The sequence below is a fragment of the Diceros bicornis genome, chromosome 5 (genome assembly GCF_020826845.1).
Source record: "Diceros bicornis minor isolate mBicDic1 chromosome 5, mDicBic1.mat.cur, whole genome shotgun sequence".
NCBI lineage: Eukaryota > Metazoa > Chordata > Mammalia > Perissodactyla > Rhinocerotidae > Diceros > Diceros bicornis.
Window position 1 is genome coordinate 29,327,280 of NC_080744.1, and position 26,835 is coordinate 29,354,114.

Genomic DNA, 26,835 nt, shown 5'->3' on the forward strand with positions numbered 1-26,835 from the left:
GGAGGTTTTTGATTACTGTTTTGATCTCCTTACTGGTGATTGGTCTATTCAAATTCTCTATTTCTTCTTGATACAGTTTTGGAAGCTTGTATGATTATAGGAGTTTATCCATTTCTTCCAGATTGTGCAGTTTGTTGGCATATAGCTTTTCATCTTATTCTCTTATAATCTTTTGTATTTCTGAGGTGTCTGTTGTAAATTCTCCCCTTTCGCTTCTTTTTTTGTTTTTGTTTTTTAGTTTGTTGTGGTAACATTGGTTTATAACATTGTATAAATTTCAGGTGTACATCATTATACTTCTATTTCTGCATGGATTACATCATGTTCTCATGTTCACCACCCAAATACTAATTAATCCATCACCACACACATGTGCCTAATTATCCCTTTCACTCTCCTCCCTCCCTACTTCCCCTCTGGTAACCACCAATCCAATCTCTGTTTCTATAAGTTTGTTTGTTGTTATTATCTACTACTTAGTGAGTGAGATTATACGTTATTTCCTCTTTCACTTCTGATTTCACTTATTTGAGCCTTCTCTCTCTTCTTCTTGGTGAGTCTAGCTAAAGGTTTGTCAATTTTATGTTTTCAAAGATCCGGCTCTTGTTTTTATGAATTTTTTCTATTGTTTTTTTAGTCTCTATGTCATTTATGTCTGCTCTGATTTTCATTGTTTCCCTTCTTTGACTGATTTTGGGTTTTGTTCTTCTTTTTCCAGTTCCTTTAGGAGCATTGTTAGATTGTTTATTTCAGATTTTTCTTGTTTGTTGAGATAGACCTGTATTGCTATAAACTTCTCTCTTAGAACTGCTTTTGCTGTATCCCATAAATTCTGGCATGTCGTATTTTCATTTTCATTTGTCTCCAGCTATTTTTTGATTTCTCCTTTGATTTCTTCGTTGACCCAATCATTGCTTAGTAGCATTTTGTTTAATCTCCACATAGTTGTGGCTTTTATGATTTTCTTCCTATAGTTGATTTCTAGTTTCATGCTGTTGTGGTCAGAAAAGAAGCTTGGTATTATTTCAATCTTCTTAAATTTATGGAGACTTGTTTTGTGGCCTAATATGTGATCAATCCTGGAGAATGGAGAATGCATTTGAAAATAATGTGTATTCTTCAGTTTTTGGATGGAATGTTTTGTATATATCTACTAGGTCCATCTCTTCTAGTGTGTCATTTAAGGCCAATGTTTCCTTGTTGATCTTCTGTTTGGATGATCTATCCATTGGTGTAAGTAGAGTGTTAAAGTCCCCTATTATTATTGTGTTACTGTCTATTTCTCTTTTTATGTCTGTTAATAATTGCTTTATATATTTACATGCTCCTACCTTGGGTGCATAGATATTTAAAAGTGTTATGTCCTCTTGATTGATTGTTCCCTTGATCATTATGTAATGCCCTTCTTTGTCTCTTTTTACAGTTTTTGTTTTAAAGTCTATTTTCTCTGATATGAGTATTGCTTCCCCAGCTTTCTTTTCATTGCCATTAGCATGGAGTACCTTTTTCCATCCCTTTACTTTCAGTTTGTGAGTGTCTTTAGGTCTGAACTGTGTCTCTTGTATGCAGCATATATATGGGTCTTGTTTTTTTATCCCGTCAGCCACCCTATGCCTCTTAATTGGAGCATTTAGTCCATTAATGTTTAAAGTAGCTATTGATAAGTATATACTTACTGCCATTTTTTAACTTTTTTTCTTGGTGTTTTAGTAGTTCTTTTCTGTTCCTTTCTTCTTCTCTTGCTCTCTTCCCTTGTGGTTTGATGGCTTTCTTTAGTATTATGTTTGGATTTCTTTCTCTTACTTTTTGTATATTTATTATAGGTTTCTGGTTTGTGATTACCTTGGGGGTCATATATAGTAACATATGTATATAGCAGTCTATATTAAGTTGATAGTCTCTTTAGTTTGACCTCTGTATGAAAGCTCTACTCTTTAACTCCCTTCCTCCCTCTTTTTATGTTTTTGATATCATATGTAACCTCTTTTTTGTGCATTTGTATCCATTACCCTCTTATCATGGAAATAGATAATTTTTCCTATTTGTGGTCTTCTCTTTTCCCCTTAAATAAGTCCCTTAAGCATTTCTTGTAGTACTGGTTTCTTGGTGACAAACTCCTTTAATTTTTGCTTGTCTGGGATACTTCTGATCTCTCCTTCCATTTTGAATGGTAACCTTGCTGGGTAGAGTATTCTTGGCTGTAGGTCTTTTCCTTTTAGCATTTTAAATATATCATGCCACTCTCTTCTAGCCTGTAAGGTTTCTGCTGAGAAGTCAGCTGATAGCCTTATGGGGTTTCCTTTGTATGTAACTTGTCTTTCTCTTGTGGCTTTTAGGATTCTCTCTTTATCTTTAATTCTGGACATTTTGTTTATGATGTGTCTTGGTGTAGGCCTCTTTGGGTTGATCTTATTTGGTGCTCTCTGTGCTTCCTGTACCTGGATTTCTGTTTCCTTCCTTAGGTTAGGGAAGTTTTCAGCTATTATTTCTTCAAATAGATTCTCTGCCCCTTTGTCTCTCTCTTCTCCTTCTGGGAAACCTATAACATGGATGTTAGTGCACTTGATGTTGTCCCAGAGGTCCCTTAGACTGTCCTCCCTCTTTTTAGTTCTTTTTTCTTTTATCTGTTCAACTTGGGTGATTTCTTCTAGTCTTTCATTCAGCTCGCAGATCTGTTCTTCTGTATCCTCTACTCTGCTTTTGAGTCCCTCTAGTGACTTTTTCATTTCCAGTATTGTATTCTTCATTTCTGATTGCTTCTTTTTTATATCTTCCATTTCTTTGTTGACATTCTCACTGAGTTCATCCATTCTTCTCCCAAGATCAGTGGGCATCCTTAACACTCTTTGTTTGAACTCTCTGTCAGGTAGGTTGCTCATTTCTGTTTTGCTTAGTTATTTTTCTGGGGTTTTTCCTGTTCCCTTACTTGGAATGTATTCCTTTGTCTCCTCATTTTGCCACTTTCCCTGTGCTTGTGTCTATGTATTAGGTAGGTCAGCTACGTCTCCTGCTCTCAGAGATGTGACCTTATATAAGTATTGGCTTAGGAGGCCTGGCAATGTGCTTCCCTCTCCTCTCCAGCTGCAAATGTTCCAGGAGTGACCTCTGGGTGGGCTACGTGTGTCCATCTGTTGTGGTGAGGTTGTTCTTCCCATAGGTTCCCAGGGAGGCTGGGCTATGCCCCTGGCCAGCTGTTGTAATGCTCAGCTGTGTGTAGTTGTTGTGGGCCCTTCAGTCTCTTTATCAGGTATGCGGTGTCCCAGCACAGTTGTCTGCAATGTCTAATAGCACACTCCTGTTGCCGTATTTCTATTAAGTGAGTAGGCTCCCAGTGTTTGAGGTTGTTAGGCTCAGGGGCTTACAATTGCTATAAGCCTCTAGCCTTAAGGTCCCATGTCAACTCTCTGAGGATTGCAGCTGGGTGGCCTCAGGCACAGGAGCACCCAATTGTTTCAAGCTTTGGAAGGCGGGGCTAACCCCTATGTGGATCTTTGAGAAGCACAAGTCTTCTTCAGATGACAAGCCCCCCAGCCCACATGTTCACACACATAGTCAACATGGTCCTGCCCCGTGCATGCGCCCTGACCTCTTGAAGTGGACCCAGTCTCTCCAAGGTGGGAGCCCCATGCTCTCCATCACCGCCCCACACTCTCCACTGGCTACTTGCACACACTCTGCCTTACAGAGGCGGACCCAGTTGCCAGGCTGTGGAGACTCCAGGCAGCTCCCTTAGCAGGCCCACAAGTTGCCCGAGGGCAACTCCCTAGGATGGGCTTCCCACCCTGGCTTAGCTGGATTAAATCAGTGCTCTAGTGGATGTGGCAGACCCTGGGCTAGCAGGCCCCAGGGAGCACTCCAATGGCATCTGCTGGTGTCTGTGTCAGCACGCCCACACCAGGCCACAACTATGGCTGCCGCCAATGTCCCAGTCCCTGGAGAGGTCTCACTTCTCACCAAGATGCACTCAGAGCCTATCAGGTGAGTCTCTTTTCCCCAAAGGTCTGTGCACCTTTCTTTCTGCTGATTTTAGGTTGCTTTCTGAAATGGGTGAGTTTGTGTGTGGGCCCTTTAAGAGCTGGTTTTAATTTCTTTGTGCACCAACTTTTCTGGGGGTACTCCCTCATGTTTTAGTAGCAGGCAAAGTCAGATATTATGCCACTCGTCTTGATTGTTCTGGGTCCACAAAATGTCTATAGCGAGGGTGTTCCCCGGCTCAGGGCTCCACTCCTCCAGGGAGGGCTATGTACCTTTGGGCTGCTCCCGGGTGACAGTGAGGCGCTGCGGCTTGTGAAGGTGACGTTTTTTCTCTCCAGAAAGGAATTTCTGCCTTTTCCACCTCAATTAGGATTGTTATTTGTTGCAGGAGTTCCTCTTATCCAGTTTTCCGTTCTGTCTCAGGGGTAATGATTCCAAGAGTAGTTGTAAATTGGCTGTGTCTGTGGGAGGAGGTGAGTTCAGAGTCTGCCTATGCCACCATCTTTACTTTGCATCCAAACAAAACCATTTTAATGTGGCAAAAGCGGAAGCTAAGTAAAATGGAAGTGGAGAATACAAAGACTGGTGTTCTATGTTTGCACCATTGCTAAGTATAAGGAGAGGCCCCTGATATCAGTGAGGTGGGGATTCAGATCTCGTGTCGTCTCTGTCTCCTTCTGTGGTTCAGATGAAGCATAGTCCTCCTGCAGTGTCATCACATATACTTTATATACTCAAAGGGAATTGTTTTGTATTTAGTTCATCCCCAAATCATCTTTCATATCAATCTCCTAGACTTAATAGAAGCAATATGGAAAAATATATCCTGTATGATTTCTTGCACAGCCACAAGGCTGTGACATTGAGACATCATCCATCTGCAACCAGGACTATTCACTGTGGAAGACGGAGCATGCGTGAAGATTTTCCAGGTAAAGGAATAATGGATTCATTTGATATGGCACTGATTCTTTCTCTTAATTTGTTATCAGCAACAGATTTCTTCTAAGTAGAGAACAAATTTCAAAAGATAATATACTTTGTGAGGATGGAGCTTGTTGACACTCTCCACTAGGGAGCAGAATGCTGCTACCACTTCTCTTAGAAAGAGAACCACAAAGATTGCTCTACTATTCACATTTTCTACTACTACTCAGTGGCAGAGGTGTCTCAGATATAAAACCATTTTCTTGTATAGAATGTGCAGGAGACACTACCTCATTCTGCAGCCCAGCTGATCTCTGGTGAGCTTTTAAGTTACTTTGTTGCAGATCTTCTTCCTAGAATGTCTACATCACTGGTTAGTTCAAGACTATGAATAACTACTGAATGATACCACCTATTTTTCATATTTCTTGTGATGTCAAGTTCCCCATCATCATTTTCTGGTTTTAAATCCCATTATTGTTGGATTGACTGCATCTTCTTCCATTCTCCTTGCCTCCGTCCTTTTTTCTCCCTCCCTCCCTCCCTCTCTCCCTCTCCCTGTTTCTCTTTTTCTTTCTTCCCCCCTCTCTTTTTTTCTCTCTCTCCCTTTTCCTCCCTCCTTTCATTTCTTCCTTCTTCCCTCCCTTTTGTCCTTTTTCCCTTTTCCTCTACAGGCCACCCTTTTAGCCTTCTTAGAAGATTTTCTTGTATTTCTGGAAACATTCGCATATTGAAAGTTGCTGGGCATTTCATCATTAATCATTTGAGGCTGAATTGACATTAAAATTTTATTATGAACATCATCAGAACTTCTTATTGGCAAAATCACATTTTTTGTTGAATTTTTCTCTGAGCCATTCAGTAGATTTGCTTTAAAATGGTCTTTTTTTAAACTACTTTTTTTGGTATGATTGCCATGCAAAAGCTGTCCATATTAAATGTATACAACTTGATGACTTTGTGGATAGGTGTACATCTGTGAAACATCACCACCATCAAGTCCATAAACATATTCATCACCTCTCAAAGTTTCCACCCCTTTATTATTGTTTTTTGTGGTAGGAATATTTAACATAAAATCTACCCTCTTAGAAAATTTTTTCTGCAATACAGTATTGTTAGCTATAGGCACTGTACTGTAGTAGTTCTCCAGAACTTATTTATCTTGCATTACTGATAATTTGTACCCTCTACCATCACCTCCCCACTTCCACCTTCCCCCAGCCCCTGGCAATCAATATTCTACTCTCTGCTTCTATGAGTTTGGCTATTTTAGATTCCACATATAAGTGAGCTCATATAGTGTTTGTCTTTCTGTATCTGCCTTATTTCACTTAGCGTAATGTCCTCTAGTTTCATCCATGTTGTTGCAAATGGCAGGATTTCCTTCTTTTTAAAGGCTAATGGAATATATGTGTGTGTGTGTGTATATACATATGTATATGAGCTAACATCTATGCCCATCTTCCTCCACTTTATATGTGGGATGCCTGCCACATCAAGGCTTGATAAGCGGTACGTAGATCCATGCCTGGGATCCTAACCTGCGAACCCTGGGCTGCCGAAGCGAAGTGCACGAACTTAATCACTGTGCCACTGGGCTGGCCCCACGGCAGATCTATCTTTCATTTTTTGAGGAACCTCCATACTATTTTCCATAGTGATTGGACCAATTTACATTCCCACCAACAATGTCTAAGTGTTACCTTTTCACCACATCCTCTCTAGCATCTGTTATCTCTTGTCTTTTTCTTTTTTTTGTGAGAGAGATCAGCCCTGAGCTAACATCTGTGCTAATCCTCCTCTTTTTGCTGAGGAAGACCGGCTCTGAGCTAACATCTATTGCCAATCCTTCTCCTTTTTTTTTTCCCCAAAGCCCCAGTAGATAGTTGTATGTCATAGTTGCACATCTTTCTAGTTGCTGTATGTGGGACGCGACCTCAGCATGGCCGGAGAAGCGGTGCATCGGTCCGCGCCCAGGATCCGAACCCAGCCGCCAGTAGCGGAGTGTGAGCACTTAATCGCTAAGCTACTGGGCCAACCCCTATCTCTGGTCTTCTTGATGGTGGCCATTCTAACAGGTGTGAGGTGATATCTCATTGCTTTTTTTTTTTTTTTTTTTTTGTGGTGAGGAAAATTGAGCCTGAGCTAACATCTGTTGCCAATCTTCTTTTTGCTTGAGGAAGATGGTCTCTGAGCTAACATCTGTGCCGATCTTCCTCTAGTTTGTATATTGGATGCCGCCACAGCATGGCTTGATGAGTGATGTGTAGGTCTGTGCCTGGGATCTGAACCTGCAAACCCCGGGCCACCAAAGTGGAGCATGCAAACTTAACTACTACCTCACTGGGGCAGCCCTTCTCATTGTGGTTTTGATTTGCATTTCCCTGATCATTAGTGATGTTGAGCATCTTTTCATGTGCCTATTGGCTATTTTGACATCCTCTTTGGTTCTTCTGCTCATTTTTAAGTCAGATTTTTTGTTTTTTTTGTTATTAATTTCTATGAGTTCTTTATATATTTTGGATATTAACCCCTTATCTGATATATGGTTTGCAAAAATTTTCTCCCATTCTGTAGGTTGTCTTGGTTGCCTTTCATTTCGTTTATTTTTCCTTTGCTGTGCAAAAGGTTTTTAGTTTGATGTAGTCCCACTTGCTGATTTTTGCTTTTGTTGCTTATGCTTTTGGTATCATATCATTGCCCAGACCAAAGTCAAGAATCTTTTTTCCTATGGTTTCCTCTAGGGGTTTTACAGTTTCAGGTCTTATGTTCAAATCTTTAATACATTTTGAGTTGATTATTGTGTATGGTGTAAGATATGGTTCCAATTTGTATGTAGATGTTTAGTTTTCTCGCACCATTTATTGAAGAGACTATCCTCTCCCCATTTGTGTTCTTGGTGCCCCCGTCAGAGATTAGTTGACCATATATGTCCTTATTATGATGGCCTTATTAGATGTGTTTCTTTCAACTTTGTAGCTTATTGTCATGATTTTGAAGCTGGCTACAAAGTTGGATCATGCTGTTCAATTGTTTAACTTCTCATCTTCTGGCTGAGCTGCAGAGTAGCATCTTGTACATTCATTTCCAAAGGAGTCACTTATACAATCAAAACAGAAGATGTATTCACATCCTCCTTGGCACACAGGTTCCTTCAGAATATTGCCACAATCCAAATAGTTCAAGGTCTTATCCAGTTGGTTGTATTAATTTCCTATCAATGTTATATCAAATACCACACATTTAGTGGTTGAAAACAATGCAAATTAATTATCTTAGAATTCTGGAAGACAAAAGTCTGAAATAGATTCTACTGGACCAAATTCAAAGTGTTAGCAGGCCTGTGTTCCTTATGGAGGTTCTAGGGAAGAATCCATTCCCTTGCCTTTTTTAGCTTCTAGATGTCTCCTGCATTACTTAGTTTGTGGGCCCTTCTTCTATCTCCAAAGACAGCAGTGAGACATCTTCAAACCTCCCTCTAACTCCGCTCTTACTTCCATTGTCACATTTCCTCTTTTGAATCTTTTTCTCCTTCCTCTCTTTTTCACTTATAAGGATCTTTATGATTAGATTGGCCACCCAGATAATCCAAGACTGTGTTCCTGTCTCAAGATTCTTAATTCAGTCGTATCTTCAAAGTCCTTTTTATCATGCAAGGTAATATACTCACAGGTTTAGAGATTAGGACATGGATATCATTGGGGCATCATTATTCTGCCTACCACACTGGTCCAGGACAGTGTAGATGTAGACTCAGTTCTCGTAATCTGCCCAATCAATGGCAGACTCAGGCAAGGCTTGTTCTAGGAGAGGACTCTAGGTTGTATGTAGATATCCCTATCTTCTGTATATCACTTTATCTCCTACCAGTGATTAGAAGTAAGTTATTTAGTAAATCAGCTGAAGTTTCTAACGCTCTCTCCTTAACTTTATTGAATTGTGAGTTAAATACTGACTATAAACCCTTCTGGCGTAACTTTTTCTCTCCATTGCCAGCCTAATTCAGAGATATGAAATAATCTTTATAAAAATAATTGCTGTTTGTCTAGGACTTAATAGTAATTAGAACAATTTGTAGGGTTTAGAAAGGTTAGATTTAATTTTACCTTTACATACAAGGGAACTCAAACTCAAAGGATTTTAGTCACTTTCTGCCATTGCACAATTTGTAAGGGTCAAAACTAGAATTCAAACCAATGTCATGAGTGTTTGGGTTCATTGCTCTTTGAGCCTATGTTGCTGAGTTGTTGGGGCAATTATTGTGTTCTTCTACGTTCCCTGCACAATCCATAATGTATTGATCAATATTCAATCCAACACCATCTCCATACCTGGCTGCTTTGCTCAGTTCTGCTTTATTTCCCTGGACACAGCTGAGTGCTGCTGGCTCTCTTTCATGGCTAATGATTGGTACCTGAACACCTGCTGCACTATCCCACCATCATGGTTAGCTCTGAGCCTTCTGATGTCCTTGTGATTGCTCACTGGTCTCCTTATATATTTAGACCTCATTTTCTTCTTCTAACATTATTAATAACTCTATGTGTGATATGGACCCAATGATGGTCTGTCCTGTGTGATCCTACCCATCATAGAGTACCTAGTCTATTCCCTGAGCCCCATATCGGGGAGTTCAAGTTAAAATGCAAACATTTTTTACACCAAGACATTGACCTATTCCTGAGTGATGTCAATCTCAAACACTCTCATCTCCAGCCTACTTGACAGTAATATGAATCTTGCGCTCAGTCATGTCTTTTGTGGAATGAGAACTAACAAATACTCATGAATTGCTTTTGTATAGCCCAATAGTTCCATCTTTTCCTGTTTTGGTTAAGAGGCACATGGGAGAATGATTCTTTTCTGACAATCCAAATTCACCTGTCTTTATTCTTTATAAATCTCTGGCTATTAGTACAAGGAAAAAAATATTCTGTATGTGTAATCAAATTTTAGTAAAGAGACTATAAACAAAAATGAAATGCAAGATTAGAGAAAAATATTTACAATGCATTGGCGGATAAAAGGTTAATATCTAAAATAAACAAAGGTTTCTTAAGAAAAATATAAATAATTAAAAAATGGATAAGGATGTTAACAGGCAAATCAGAGTAGAGAAAATCCACTGGCCAGTAACATAAGAAAAAAAGCTCAACCTATCACTAGTAGAAGAAGTGGGCCATCTCTTCTCACCCACCAGACTAGTAAATATTTTTTTTGTTTTTTTGCAGGGAAAGATTTGCCCTGAGCTAACATCTGTTGCCAATCTTCCTCTTTTTTTTTTCCTCCCCAAAGCCCCAGTACGTGGTTGTATATCCTTAGTTGTTAGTCATTCTAGTTCTTCTATGTGAGCTGCTGCCACAGCATGGCAACTGATAGATGGATGGTTTGGTTCTGTGACCAGGAAGCAAACCCAGGGTGCTGAAGTGGTAAGTGCCAAACATTAACCACTAGGCCATCAGGGCTGGTTCCAGACTTGCAAAATTTAAAGTCATTATATTAATTTGTAGGCGTAGATAGGGTACTCATATTGATGGCGGAAATGTGATTGTATATGGCCTTGAGTGAAAGCAATCTAACAATGTGTATTATGTGCATTGCTCTCTGATCCAAAAACACACTCCTAGTAATTGATCTCACAAAAATAAAGACACAAGTATTTTAGAATGTGTGTGTGTGTATATTGCATCATTATTTATAGGGACAAAAGCAGGAAATGAAGTTAATGCATACAAATGGGGAGCTAGCTGAGTAAATTGTGTTAAATGGACTATTAAAAGGCTAATAAGAAAAATGAGATAAAATTTATAGTACTTAACTTTGAAGGAATCCATCAACATAATGTTAAGCGAAAAAAGCAAGATATGAAGAAGTTTACATTATATACTCCCATATTTTAAGACAATTGCAACATCCAAATTTATGTGAGTATATGTGTATATGTGTGCATGGGTATGTAACATATACAGGGGAATGTAGATGTGTAAAAGTATGTGTGTGTGTGTATAGGTGTTTAATTACATTTGCATGGAGAATAATGTAGAAGGATACACACCAGGTAACTAATATTGCTTATTTAAATAGAGTGTGAGGGGGTTGTAGAGAAAAGTGAGGAAATAGTGAAGAAAGGAGAGGAAAAGAAAAAAACGAAGGTTGGCTTCCGTAGAGACAGTACGTCTGTTGTGACCATATATGTAGAACTATATACATGTATGCATGTGTGTATATAAATTATATACATTAATATAAATTTTATATTATATATAATATACATATGTATATAGACATGTCATAACTTGAGGAGATGGTTACCTTAAATTTAATGATAACTATCTTAGGATGGTGGGATTTTGGGTGATTTAAACCTGTGTATCCTTTTTGTTTAAAAAATGTTTATAATGAACAAGTATTGTGTAAATAAAAAAGAAAAATTAGGACATTTTAATTATAAAAATAATTGCTATGTTACAAATGCACATTGAATGGAGAAAACTGATCTTTCCTTTGAGATGTAATGCTGAATATAGGGGCGGCGCAAAGAGCTGAGGCGGTTCCCAGCTTTTGTGGTTCCCACCCTGAGGGAAATCAGATGGGCTGTTTGATGTTCCATGTCTCTTGAAGAGTAGTTTCCACATTTTAGTCATGAAATAATCCATTTTTATTTGCACATGTTGTTTTTAAAAAATGCACTTTGGGTTTTAATTTTTATTGTGTTTTACAATCACACATCTTTTGCCTGTAGTAGCAGTAAACTGTAAAACAGGAGATTGGCTTTGTTTAAGTGCTTCATAGACCCTTTCTAGGGACACACCTGACCTTTGTCTTGTAGTGACCATGTAGACCGTGATCTGTAATTAGCCATGTGGAAATACGTCATTTTCCTGCTATCTCACCACTTACCTGTCCATACTTTGCACATACTGTTCCCCAGCCGACTCCTATGGCAACTAATCTCTCTCTTGTTCATAGCACATCTCACAATTTAAATTTTTTATCATCCTAGACTGTCAACTCCATGAGGGACTGAAATGTGACATTTCTGAGCTCTGTACCTGACATATTGAAGGTATTCATTAAATGTTTTTTAATGAATGAGTGAACAATAAAGCATATAAATACAATAGTTCTGAAAAGAGACAAGTTATAATTTTAACACAGTTTATTTTCTCCCACAGATCATCAGAAGATAAGTAATTTCCCATGTTCTTCCTTCAGTATCAATAAGTCTGAATGAAATGACGTCTGTGGGTTCACGGATCCTGGCTCCTTTGTTTGCCATGGAAAGCAGCCTGCTTCATAGATTCCCCAAGGAACCCAGGAATTGTGGCGAACTGTTTCTTAGGTTCCAATTCTCAGAAAATTTACCAGTAGAGATATCATCATCATCATCATCATCATCATCTATAGATTTTGCATCAAAGATACCAAAGAGTACACAGTGAAAATAAGTCTTTCATTCTTTTGCATCCAAGACACCCTCTCTTCCCAAATGCAACTATTGTTAGGTTTCTTATCTATCCTTTGAAAGATATTCTTTTTTTTTAAACACACACAAAAATTTATAATTTTATACATAAATGACAGCTTACATACTATACATCATTTACTCACTTAACAATATAACTTGGAGGTGGTATCATATCTGTATATCTAAAACATCCTCATTTAAAAAAATGCTACATTGTATTCCATTGCATGGGAACATCATAATTTATCTAAACACGTCTCAATAAATGGGCATTTAAATGGTTTATAATAATTTACCATTACAAACTGCTGCAATGAATATTCTTGTACATACATATTTTCACATATGTATGATTATATGTGTGTAGGCTAAGTATCTAGGAGTGAGTGCAATTGCTGGGTTAATGGATATGTGCATTTTAAATTTTGTTAAACTGTATGCAATTTGTCCTAAGTGGTAATTATACCAGTTTACACTTCTATCAGTAATGTATGTATTTTTCCTCTCCTCACATGAAAAAATATTTGATGGCCACATATCTGAATGGCAAAAAGGAATACTTTCTTATGGTTTATTATGTATTTCTCTCTTTATGAGTGAAACCGAGCAGTTCTTTACAAAATAAAAAGATTTCTCTTTGTATTATAAAGTAATGACCAAAGCAAATCACTCAAATTTTTTTATTCTCCAGCATCTTCATCTGCAAAAGGAGGGAGTTGGATGAAGTCTCTGAGTCCTTTCTCATCCCAACAATTCTAGGAAAAGGACAAACAACCACGAATAGGTTCAATAATAGGATGAATAATTCTCAGAGTGGTACTAATTATTTATTTAAGTCTTTTTACTTGAAAAAGATAGGCCAGTTGCCCAAATAATTTTTTTAACTAAAGCTCTAATTTTTATATCCCCAGAAATGTCTGCAGGGCGTGTTTCATATCTTTGTTCCTCAGACTATAGATCACAGGATTAATGAGTGGAGTTCCCACAGAATAAAACAGAGTCACAAGCTTCTGCATGCCAGCTTTGTGCTCAGATGTTGGGCTCAGATACATGGCCATCACTGAACCATAGAAGAGTGAAACCACAGCCAGATGTGACCCACAGGTGGAGAAAGCCTTTCTTCTCCCAGCTGCTGAAGGGATCCTCAACACAGCTCTCAGGACCAGAGCATAGGAACTCATGATGCAGAGGAAAGGCATAAATAAGAGCAGAGAACTTATAACTGTCCAATAAGACTTCACTACTGGGGCTCTGGTACAGGTGAGTACTAACAGAGGACCTGGGTCACACAGGAAGTGGTCAATAATCCTGGACTCACAGAAGGACATCTGGGAAATGATGATGATAGGGACTGGGAACCAGAGGAAACCAAGTACCCAGCAGCTGACCACAAGATTGGTGCAGAGATGTCCAGTCATAAGAACAGGGTAATGGAGAGGCCAGCAGATGGCAAGGTATCGATCAAATGCCATGATAGCCAAGAAAAAGCATTCTGTAGCACCCAAGGAGAAGAAAAAGTAGAACTGGAGAAAACACCCAGAGAAGGAGATGACTTTGGTGTCAGAGAGGAAGTTGGCCAACATGTTTGGCACTGTGGAGGTGACATAGCAGATCTCCAGGAAGGAGAATTTGGCGAGCAGGATGTACATGGGGGTGTGGAGTCTCTGATCCCAGAGCACAGCACAGATGATGGAACCATTGCCCATGAGGGTCAGGAGGTAGACAATAGAGAAGAGAACAAAGAGGAAGATCTGTCCCTCCTTGGGGCAAGGGAAGCCCAGGAGGATGAAGCCAGCAATAATGCTGGAGTTGTTGGAGATTTTCATGTGTCTGTGAGCTGTGAAAAGACCCATAATTACTAAATAACCCTAGAATCACAGAGGGACTTCATCTTCTTCGTCCAAACAAGAAACTGACAGTTGTTTGTTTATTCATTATTAATTCAATATTTATCGAGTGTTTACTATTTCCTAGGTATGTTTTCTAGGTACTGGGCGTACAGCAGTGAACAAAACAGATGAAAATCCTTATTTCATGTAGCTTACCCCGGGTAGGAGAATGCAATGTAGAAAACATTACAATGTATAATTCTCCTTTTCTCTCCCGTGAAACTAAATATACTGGGTTAGCTCTTCCTGGAAAATACCTTTTTAAGAGTAGGCTGAGGTTATTGCTAAGTCAAACAGGAGTGTCAATGGAGGTGACTGGGGATACACATGATCCTTGCATTTAGAAAATTTTCTGTAATCTTTTTTTTAAATGAATGGATAAGTGCATTTGCTAAATATTCATGAGCAGTCACCTAATGCAGCTGCTTGTAGGCAGGTGCCTTGTTGGATCATTGGATTCTGGAGCAGGAAACATGTGGGACTTTTGATGTCACTTAGAAATTACTTAACAGTTGGCTATATTTCAACCTAACCTGCTGATTTATTCTCTCTACTACCATTATCTATCAATTTCAAGAATAAATCCATCCATGTTTGCTGGGGAAAACTACCTGAAAAAATAGCACATAAGGCCATCTGGATGGGTATCCTGAAAGTTAACATTAACGTTAGTAACATGACCATCTTGAAATAGCTCTATTCTCTGGGATAAGGTTGCAGTGGTGTGCTAGAACCCTTTCTCTGGGTCAAGTTTGTTTAGGACATTACTTGATTCTATGTCAAGGGACACTCATGTGTCCAATAAGAACTGCCATGACTCTAACCATCTCTGTCTTAATGTCTATCACCACAGGACTTTGCTGGCCTCAGCTAGGGTGGGATGGTGAGGGGGAGACGATGACTGCATTAGGAGTGCCATCTTCTATATGCTTTTGCTTAGCTTTTAAATTCATCAGTCTAGAGGCTCAGATTAAGTTTCAAATGATTCTATATTTATTTCTTATGAAGGGGAGCTAAAAGCAGATTTTATTTAAAAATCTCATTTTATTATAAAATAAAACAATACATTTATTAATAATTTAATAAAAACAGTATAAAATAACAAAATCTCATTATTTTATTATAAAATCTCAAATTTATAAAAAATTTGTAAAATGACTCTCTACTATATCCACTTGGCATAAAAATATTGAGGACTTTTGCCTTTGTTGAAGAAGTTTTTTTTTCTCTACTGTAATTTGCCTTATCTCTTTGTAGAACGTTTTAAAACTAACGTTGGGGTCATTTGGCACACTAGCAGATGCTAGGATTAGATATAACTGATGAACTTAGGTTATTTAGTCTCAGAGGTTAAAACAAAACAAAACAAACACTTTATGAAGCCTGTGAGTTTATAATATTAATTTAGAGAAATGATAATGGCTTTTTTCAATTCAAGGAATTTGTTGCTTAATAGTGGTTGCATATTTTTGGTCTAGATTGTTTTGCTGGTTTTCCTCAAATCCCAATTTATATGCAGTCATCTATTTGACCATCTGATTCCAGGAAATGTGGATAGCTGACTAAATATTTGAGGACCTTCTTTTTTCTTCCTTATGTTTTTATGTCACATCTCCCTTTCTCTTATCCTTCATATACAATTCAGCTGCGATTCCTATTTCCTGTATTTCTAAAATACAGTTTGATGCATCTGCTTCCTCTTTCCCCTGCACATCTACTTATTTGTCTGTCTTTGCCAGTTCAATGAGGGCAGGGACCCCATCTGCTGAAGTAATTGCTTTGTTATAGTTGTGGCACATAGTAGGAATTTAATAAATTGTTGTATAACTGCTCTCTCTTTCTCCCCCAAATAGTTTCCTGATTATAAAATATGTTTAACACAGAAACTTTGGAAAATGCATGAATTGTAATGAAGAGAATAAAGCTTCTTTTTAAAAATATCTACAAATAGAAGATATTTTGAAATATGATCCAAGCCTTAAAACAATATTATTTAATAAAAATGATTTTTATACCAGGTGAACTGAAAAAATGATGTGAGTAAAATTTGCAGGAATGTATTATTTAATAACTTCTCTATATTACTGGAAGTTACTGGAGTATTGATATAGATTTCAGGGAATTCATTGGAAAGGGGGTTTTGAGAGGTTGAATGTTCTTGGTAACAGAAGCTATTTGATTTTAACTGATTATCCCTTCAACAGCTAACAGATGGGCAGCGAGCGGAAGAGTGGAAAGACAAGGGCCTAAATTCTGTTGATTTCTTTTAAACTAATAGGCTTTCTGAGTCAAGCATAGTTATTTAACATCTCTGAGTTTTAGTTTCTTAAATGTAAAATGGGAGTTGTACTTCATAATTCTTAATCCTGTTCATCTCTGAGATGTTTATTGTTATTCTAGGAATGCCCACACTACATAGGACAGCTAGACTTGCAAATCTAGAAGTGATATATAACGCTGGAAGGAAAATCTGTGCTGGATTTTGTGTTAATTATACATGAAGGTACAGGATTCAGGACCGTTCCTTTTCAGGATAGTTTTCCAAGTATAAGCCTCAAAAATCTATCCTGGAAAATAGGAAATGTGTAAAAATATTTTATGCTAAACTTAATAAAATTAAGTGTGGGTAAAGGTAGAGTAATAATTACTAAGCTGTCTTGTTACTCATCGTTTGCCAGCTCCTAAGCACAGGAAGCAGCTGTTGTGTTAATTGGTCAGTCTAAGCGGGCCAAGTCCCCCTGTAATGAGAACATGAACTGAGGGGCTTCAAGGCCGCATCTGTGCCCTCAGGCTGCTTGGAGAGAGGATTAAGAAAACAAAGCAAACCAGCTTTACTCTTATACTTGTGAAAATAGTCTCCAAAAATCTGGATGCTATATGTGTATGTGAACTTCTGACTTCTGGATGTTACTTTAACAATCTGGATATTTTTCGCTGATACTTTCTTTGGAACTTAAAGCTGGTCCCAGAAACCGCAGTGGAGTGGAGTCTTGGTATGCTCACTAGTTAACTCCTCAGCAGCCAGTCCAGACAATTCCCCTGTGAGCATAGTCCTCTGACCCCCTGGCCTGAGGAGGCTGTTCCATGGAGGAACACAGCTTCCAGAGTTTGACCATCTGGGTTTGAATTCTGCCTCCAGCACTTTCTAGTTGTGGATGCTGCACAAGTTATTAACCTCTCTATGCTTCAATTTCCTTTTCTGTAAGGAGGAGAGAATGAGAATACTGGCTACAGAGGGTGTTTTGAAGATTAAATAAAGAATATTTGTAAAATGCCTGGTAACCAGTTAATGCTATATAGCCCTCTATCTCCTTGTATAAACCTTATTGAAAGCCCTTGAAAGTAAGTATACTTATCCATTGCTCTTAAGTGGTAGGCAATTGTGGTATACTAGAAGTAGTACTGGATTTGAATATGGGAGCCCAGGATTTGAATTCCAGAATTACATTGCATTGTTGTGGGAAATTCTAAAAGGCAATTATTTCTTGTCTCTTAGTTTCCTCAAATGACAAATGGAGATGATAATGCCTTCTTCTCCCGAGGGTTGTTACAAAGACTGTTGAATGAGATTGTAAATTGACAAGGTGGAAGCACCTTGTCAATACTGGACATATAATAAATATTAGATGTTTTGTGTAAAACTGTAGCAGAGTTAGCAGGAGTCTTTTTTTGAGGATGTAGATTCTCCAGCTATATTTGAATGTTTTTTTCTCCTCTAAGTACTGCATTACCTTCTTTCTTGAAGCAGGAAAGGAAATCCCACCTGAAGCTTCTCAGTCAGTTTCTGGTAGCCGTTCTGAGAGTAGATGTAGTTGTCTTTGTCGTAACCAGCTGGGAGAGAAGGCATAAAAATAGGCTGGGATGAGGACCAGTGCATATATGTGCTGTAGAATCCAGGGATCATAAGCAGAGCTTGTCTTTTGCTCCTTGAGGATTCATTTACTGTATCTGGAAGGAGAACAGTGCCAGGAGACAAAGCTGTGCTAGTTATTCCCTTGCTCACTCCCTGTCTTCTCTGGAGACCCTTGTGCCTTCACTTCTGCTTTGATTTTCACCTCACCCCAGTGGTGGAGGAAGTAATATCTTCCACTGAGTCTGAATCTCTTAGAGAAGTAATCAATAGATTTATCAATCAGTCACCAAACCTGTTCTGAAAATCTATCATATGCTCAAGGGAAATTCTTTCAAACAAAACCCAAGGTATAGTATCTGTATGGCTGGAGTTTGTTTTTGTCTTCTGATAAGTTGATGTCAATTGGGGGTTCTGGGGACAAGTCCTCCCTCCACCTTCCAGAAAGAAGGGATCCTATTTGGAAGTACTGGACTTCAGCCAAGAGGGCTGTGGATTATCACTGCCTTCCTAAAACCACCGTGGCCTCCTTAGTGATCTTTCCCTCTCTTTCAGTCAGGGCTTCTGAGTCACAACAGTTCTACTGAAGAACCGTACCTCTCATGGGACATTTACCAGGCCCAAGGATACTTTTGGCCAAGGGGCCACATGGCAGGGTCATTCTGCAGCAGCAACATGCAGAGAAGCTGCACTTGGGGGTTGGGCTTCATCCTCAACAAAGGAGCAGATCTTTAAGCACAACTCATGGACCGTCCCTTTATATTCCTTGAAGGAGTTTCCATCTTAAACATCTCACATCCTATTTAAGCACCTTTGATATTTCCTCTACCCACAGCATAAAGGTCAACATCTGCAGCCTGGTCAGTAAGGCCCCTGCAGTGCAGCCCTGCCTTATCTGTCAAGTCTTGCTTCTCAGAGTTTCCTGTGCCTTTTTTTCCTGTGCTCCAGCCATACTTAGCTATGTACACACACAACTCCAGCCACGTATTTGTTGAGTGAGTCATTTTACTCTCTGAAAGGCATGAAGGGACACTCTGACTCTGAAAGTAGGAGACCTCACCTCTGTGGAGTGATGCACCCAAAGACCTGGATTCACATATTCAGGTGTAGCGTGTTTATAAGTTAACTGCATGCAAGAATATCCATGTGTTGCTATGCTTATTTTTCTTTCTTTTTATTTGCCTTTCCCCCTCTCCCGGTCGCTGTGATTAGATCTCAGACTACATTGATATTATGAGCAGATATATTATGAGCTGAATAGGATATCATGTGCTAACTGAGGCATGTAATCACCATTTACAATGTTTAGGTGAAAAAGAAAACCTGTTGCAAATTTAATCAGTCTTGGCTTGAACTTATACTTCTAGCAATGGTTATTTAAAAAGTACATACTTCATATGGGAAACTTGTTACGAAAAAGGATACAAAACGAAAGTATCAGTCATAACTAACTCCTCAGAAGAGTTGATGATGTTTTATTTACACAGTATTCTCCTTTTCTTCACATTTCTGGTCAACTATTTCTTTTCTTCTTCTTCTCCTCATCCTCCTCTCCCTCCCCCTCCTCCTCCTCCTTCTCCTTCTTCGTTTCTTTTTCTTCTTTCTTCTTTTTTTTTTTATGAGGAAGATTAGCCCTGAGCTAACACCTATTGCCAATCCTCCTCTTTTTGTTGAGGAAGATTAGCCCTGGGCTAACATCTGTTCCCATCTTCCTCTACTTTATGTGGGATGCCTGCCATAGCATGGCTTGACAAGTGGTGCATAGGTCCATGCCCAGGATCCAAACCTGTGAACCCTGGCCCACCGAAACAGAGTGGGTGAACTTAACCACTACACCACCAGGCTGGCCCCACTGGTCAATTATTTTTAAGGGTGAAGTTCAAGATATTTGTTCATCGTAATATACTATCAATAATAGTAGGCAAAGATCTGGCTCTAGCTAAATTCTCTGTTTTTTTCATTAATTATAAGTTTATACAAGGCCAGCAGCTCAATTTAATGCTTATAATGATTCAGATCAATACTTAAAAATCTTAGGATAGGAAAAGAGTTATATTCTAAATACAAAGGTCCATTTATGACCCAAAACATATTTCATGGGGATCTATCACTGAAGTAAAATGTAAAAACTTCTTCAGTAATATATTTATGCTTTGTGATATTTCTTTATAATTATTTTTCATATTTTCTCAAATATATATATATACATGCACATATATACATATACACTTATATATAGTATAGATCTGTATTTAAATAAAGAAAGTGGGTTCTAAATTATGATTTGTATTGTATTTTGCAGACCTACTTACTTTATTCTAGGAGTTCATTTACACTTATAAGATAAATTAATTTAAATGGTAATGAAATATAAACAGTCTGCCAATATTTTAGGGACACATTAACTCAGGAATATGAGGCATAAGAAACTGTACAGTGTGGAGAGTGAAGTCAACATCATGGCGGAGTGAGTTGTTCCCTTTGTATCTCCCCCCTAAGTACAACTAAATGGACATCCATTAACCAACAGAGGATTCTCTACACAGCACAACAGGACACCTGGGATAGCCATGCAGCCACACACCTGCGGTGGGTGGACTGGACCCCAGGGAGGCAGTGGAACTAGGGGAGTGGCCCCTTCCCCCACTCCAGTGGCCTGGCCTGTACCAAGTCACCCTGCAGCCCCACCCCCTCCAATGCAGAACAGCCAACTAGCACAACTAGGAGCAGATGGGGCGGGAACAGAAGAAACAGCCCCTGCCCCGTCAACAGTGGCAAGTGGCATCTGCAACAGAAGCAACAGGAACCACAGCACAACCGGTGACCCAGCCCACAGTGGTGGCAACCCCGACACCATCCCCACCAGCAGTGGGGGCTGTATAAAAGTCCCTGGGTCCCCAGGTCCCTGCCAGCAACAGTGACACCCATGAACACAGCACCCCTGGCAGCGTTGCAACCAACACCTCAAGACAAGTGTTAGTGCAATCAGGCAAAGAAAAGAAGTAAATGGCGTCTAGATTGATAGAAAGAAGTAAGATTGTCTTTCATTAGATACGAAATGATCATCTATGTAGAAAATTCAATGAGAGCTACGAAAAGGCTACTAGAATAAGTGAGTTTTGCAGGATTTCAAGATACAAGAACCATATCCAAATATTTCTTGTATTTCTATGTTTGTACTAGTAACAATCAGAAATTGATATAAAATATAATGCCATTTACAATAGCTTCAAAAATGTTAGAGAAAAATCTGATAAAAGATGTGGAAGAACTATACAATGAAAGCTATAAAACATAGCTGAGATGTAAAGATGTAAATAAATGAAAGGATACAACTTGTCTGTGGGTTGGAAAACTCGGTATTGTTAAGATATCAAGTCTTCCCAAAATGATGATGAATTCAATGCCATCCTAATCAAACTCCCAAGAGGCTTTTTTGGTAGATATTGGCAAGCTAATTTTCAAAATCATATGGAAATGCAAAGAAGTTAGATTAGACAAAATAAAGTTGGAGGAGTAACACTACCTCATTTTAAGACTTATTATAAAGCATAAATAAACAAACCAATATGGCATTGGCATTAAGTTAAACAAATTGATCAATAGAACAAAATAGAGAGTCCAGAAATAGTCCCGTATGTATGGAAAACCGATTTTTCGACAAAGATGCAAAGGCAATTCAGTGTAGAAAGGAGAGTCTTTTAAATAAATGGTGCTGGAATGATTGGATATCCATATCCCCACAATTGAACATCAATATTTCTTTTTTTTTTTTTTTTGTGAGGAATGTCAGCCCTGAGCTAACATCAGTGCCAATCTTCCTCTTTTTGCTGAGGAAGACCAGCTCCGAGCCAACATCCATTGCCAATCCTCCTCCTTTTTTTTTTTTCCCTCAAAGCCCCAGTAGACAGCCGCATGACATAGTTGCACATCCCTCCAGCTGCTGCGTGTGGGACGTGGCCCCAGCATGGCCAGAGAAGTGGTGCGACGGTGCACGCCCGGGATCCGAACCCAGGCTGCCAGTTGTGGAGCACGTGCACTTAACCACTAAGCCACGGGGCCGGCCCGAACATCAGTATTTCAATACCTCACAAAATTCACAAAAATTAAGTCAAAATGCGTCATGGCCCCAAATATAAAGCCTAGAAAAATAAAACATGAAAAAGAAAACATAGAGTAAAATCCTTGTGACCCTGGCTTAGGCAAAAATTCTTAAATATAACATCAAAGCACGATCCATAAAAGAAGAACTTAATAAACTGGACTCTGTGAAAATTAAAAATATTTGCTCTTGGAAAGACACTATTAAGTGAATGAAAAGACAAGCCACATAGTGGAAGAAAATATTGACCATCATATATCTGTTGAACTTGCATGAAAATATATAAAGGACACTCAAAAATCAGTAATAAAGAAACAAATGACCCAATAAAAAAATAGAAAAAACTTTTGAACAAACATATTTGAACAGAACATATCCAGATGGCAAATAAGCAAATGGAAATATATTCAACGTTGTTAGTCAACGTTAAGAGAATACAAATTAAAACCACAATGAGCTATCTCTATATTCATACCAGAATGACTAAAATTAAAGAGACTGACCATACAAGTGTTAGTGATGATATAGAGGAACCGGAGCTCTCACACACTGCTAGTGTGAATGTAAAATGATAAGGACTTTGGTAAACAGTTTGGCAGTTTCTTAAAAAGTTAAGCATGCATCTACCATTTGATAAAGCCATTTCACCCTTAGATATTTATCTAAGAGAAAAAAATCCATATGCCAAACAAAGATTTGTATTCAACATTTCCTAGCAGGTTTACAGTAACACAAAATTGGAAACAACCCAACGTCTATCAACAGGTGAATGGATAAATTCCTCTTTGAGTTGAATATGTTTGGGGACCTATTTATGTTCATGTACCTGGATGACCATACCTCTCTTAGATTTGAGAATTTTTCATCCATTGTTTCTTTAAATTACTTTTCTGCTCCTTTGTGTCTCTACTTCTCTGGCACTTCCATAATGTGCAGGTTATTTTACTTGACGGTGTCCCATAATTCATATAGGCTTCCTTCATTTTTTTACATTCTTTATCTTTGTCCTCCTCTGACTGGATAATTTCAAATGACATGTCTTTGTGTTCACAGATTCTTTCTTCTGCTTGATTAAGTTTGTTGTTGATGCTCCCTATTGCATTTTTAATTTCATTCATTGTATTCTTCAGCTCCAGAATATGATTCCTTTTTATGACTTTTATCCTTCCGTTGTACTTACTTTGTTTCTGTATTATTTTCCTGCTTTCATCGATTTGTCCATCAATATTCTCTTGTAGCTTGTTGAGCTTCCTTAAATTAATTATTTTGAATTCTTCATCATGCAATTCATAGGTCTTTATTTCTTTGGGGTCAGTTACTGGAAAATTATTATGTTCCTTTGGTGTTGTCATGTTTCCTTGATTTTCATTTTCCTTGAAGACCTGCATTGCTATCTTCATATGTGAAATAGCAGTCACTTCCTCTAGTCTTTGCTGACTGGTTTCAGGAAAGAAATACCTCCACTTATCAGTCTGGCTAGATATTTTGAGTCTGGCTAGGGATCCATTTTCTATAGATATGCTTGTTCCACACTTATTCTTTCTTGTGGGAGAATTCTTATGATTGTGTGCCTTTTCTCTAACCTGCAAAACCAGCCTGATGCTGAATGCCTTCCCATTTGTTTTCCCTAGGGCAGCACCCTGAAATGCTCAAATTTGTGAGCCTTCTTCCAATCCCACAGAGTTGGCTGGCTTTCTACATGTGCTCTCTAGCTGTCTGTAAATGCTCACCACTGTCTGCAGGAGTGGGTGCCAGGTTCTGGACTTGGGGTTGGGAATGAGGGTGGGTGAAGTGTGTGGAGGATTGAGGGTCCCTGTGGGCTAGATGGGGTGAGATCTGTAGGTGAAGTGTTCTTAGCAGCTTGTGGTTGGGCTTCTCAATGGAGTCCTTGAAGCAATTAGTAGGGTTAATCATGAAGCAGTTAGTAGTGTCTGTTTGGTGAGTTCCAAGCCCTGGTTGGTGTGCTCTCATCCTCTCCATAAGTTCTCAGTTGTGCAGATCACCTCAGTATTCTGAGTGGGGTGAGAAAAAAGTAGGCCTCTTGCTCAGTGCCCCACACAGTTCAGGAAGTTGGGCTCTCAGTTTCCCCTGTGCGAGAAATTGCGGGCTGAGGGGCTCTTTCTTGGCACTAAGCTGTGCTGCCTTGTGTGATAAGGGTGAAGTGAAACAGTTTTTCTTACCATCTTCAATGATCTGCTCTTGGGTTTTTTGGAACTTCTCTGCTGGACTCTTGGACTCCCACAAAGGTACACTTGTCTGTGGGTGACTGTCAAAATTGATTTTGTGTGTCATGATGGTGAAAACTCCCATTCTGCCATCCTGTTGACATCACTTCCAATTTATCTATTTTTTATTTTATTGCTTGAGTTTTGGTGTCATATCTGAAAGCCATTGCCTAATCCAAGGTCACAAAGATTTAAATCTGTTTTCTTCTAAGAGTTTTATAGTTTTAGGTCTTCTGTTTAGGTCTTTGATCCATTTTGAATTAATTTTTTTCTTTGGAATGAGTTAAGGGTCAAATTAAGTTCTTTTGTGTGTGATGTTCAGATGCCCAGTGCCATTTTTTGAAGAGACTATTCTTTCTTCATTGAATCATCATGGCATCCTGTTAAAACTTATTTGAGCATAGGTATACAGGTTTATTTCTGGATTTTCAATTCTATTCCATTTATCTATATGTCTATACTCAACCTCTACTATTTTGATTACTGTAATGTTGTAGTAAGTTCTGAAATTGGAAAGTATGAGTCCTTTAACTTCGTTCTTCTTTTTCCAAGATTGTTTTGGCTTTTTTTGGTCTTTTCAGATTCCCTATGAATTTTATAAGCAGTGCTTCTATTTCTGTGAAGAAATCCACTGGAATTTTTATAGAGATTTCATTGAATCTGTAGATCACTTGATGAATATTGGCATTTTAACAATATTAATATTTCCAATCTATGAACATATTTTTCCATTTATTTAGATCTTAAATTTCTTTCACAATGTTTTATAGTTAGTGTATAAGTCTTGCATCATCTTGATTAAATTCAATCCTAAGTGTTTAATTATTTTTGATGCTATTGTAAATCAATTTGGCTTCTTAATTTCATTTTCTGATTATTCATTGCTAGTGTATAGAAATGCAACTAATTTTTGTATTATGGTCTTGTACCCTGTAATTTGGCTAGATTCATTTATTAGTTCTAGATTTTGTGTGTGTGTGTGGATTCTTTGTGATTTTCTATGTATAGATTTATGTTATCTGTGAATGGAGATAACTTGACCTCTTTCTTTCCAGTTTGTATGCCTTTTATTTTTTTTATTGCCAAATTATACTGGCTAGAAATTCTAGTGTAGTGTTTAATAGTCGCTACTCAACGTTGTTGATGGAGTCCTTTAAGCAATTAGGGTGAATCAGGAAGCAGTTAGTAGTGTCCCTTTGATGAGTTCCAAGCCCTGGTTGCTGTGCTCCCAGCCTCTCCATAGTCCCTCAGTCATGCAGATCACCTCAGTATTCTGGATGCCATGCAAAAGAAGCTGGCCTCTTGGGTAGCACCCCACACAGCTGGGGAAGTTGGGAGGCTTTCACGTTGTAAAAGCACACATCTTTATCTTGTTCCTGATTTCAGGGGGAAAGCTTTCAGTCTTTCACCATTGAGTATCATGTTAGCTGTACGTTGTTTATAAGTGCTCTTTATCATGTTGAGGAAGTTTCCTTCTAGTTTTAATTTGTTGAGTATTTTTATCATGGAAGAGCTTTGGATTTGTCTATTGATTTTTCTGTGTCAATTGAGACGATCATGTTTTTTTCCCGTTTATTCTATTCATGTAGTATATTACATTGATTGATTTTCTTATGTTAAATCACCCTTGTATTACTTGGATTTCTTATGTTGAACCACTCTTGCATCTCACTTGGTCATGGTGTATAATTCTTTTAATATACTGCTGGATTCAATTTTGTAGTGTTTTGTTAAGGATTTTTATATACATATATTCATTGGAGATATTGATCTGTAGTTTTAATTTCTTTTGATGTCTTTGCCTGGTATGGTATCAGGTTAGTGCTGGCTTTAGAAAATGAGATAGGAAATGTTCGTTTTTCTTGTATCTTTTGGAAGAATTTGAGAAAGATTGGTGTTAATTCCTCTTAAATGTTTGGTAGAGTACATCACTGAAGTGATATGGCCCTGGGTTTTCTTTTTTGGCAGATTTTGATTAGTGATTTGATCTCTCTACTTATTATAGGTGCATTCAGGTTTTCTATTCCTTTTTGAGTCAGTTTTGGTCATTTGTGTGTTTCTAGGAATTCATGCATATTGTCTAGGTTATCTAATTTGTTGGCATCTAATTGTTCTTAGTATTCTCTTATAATCCTTTTTAAATCTGTAAGGTCAATAGCAATGTCGGCATTGTCGTTTCTTTCTTTCTTTTTCTTTTCAGTAATTTGAGTATTCTGTTTTTTCCTTAGTTCTGCTAAAGGTTTGTCAATTTTGTTGATCTTTTCAAAGAATCACCTTTTGATTTCATTTGTTTTCTCTATTATTTTTCTCTTCTCTATTTTGTTTATGTTTGCTTTAATGTTTATTATTTTCTTCTTTCCAATAGATTTTAGTTTACTTTTCTTTTCTTTTTCTTG

The 26,835-nt window shown here is 38.2% G+C and overlaps 1 protein-coding gene across 1 annotated transcript; it reads right to left on the reverse strand.

Annotated features, from left to right (window-relative positions):
• Positions 1-13,232: 13,232 nt before the first annotated feature.
• Positions 13,233-14,624, reverse strand: LOC131405853 (olfactory receptor 11G2-like). The gene has a single exon (XM_058541092.1). The coding sequence runs from the start codon at positions 14,224-14,226 to the stop codon at positions 13,273-13,275; it is 954 nt and encodes a 317-aa protein (XP_058397075.1). The 5' UTR covers positions 14,227-14,624; the 3' UTR covers positions 13,233-13,272.
• Positions 14,625-26,835: the final 12,211 nt, after the last annotated feature.

Excerpts from the sequence above, each read along its gene's own strand:
- LOC131405853 (XM_058541092.1), bottom strand. The coding sequence starts at position 14,226 with ATGGGTCTTTTCACAGCTCACAGACACATGAAAATCTCCAACAACTCC.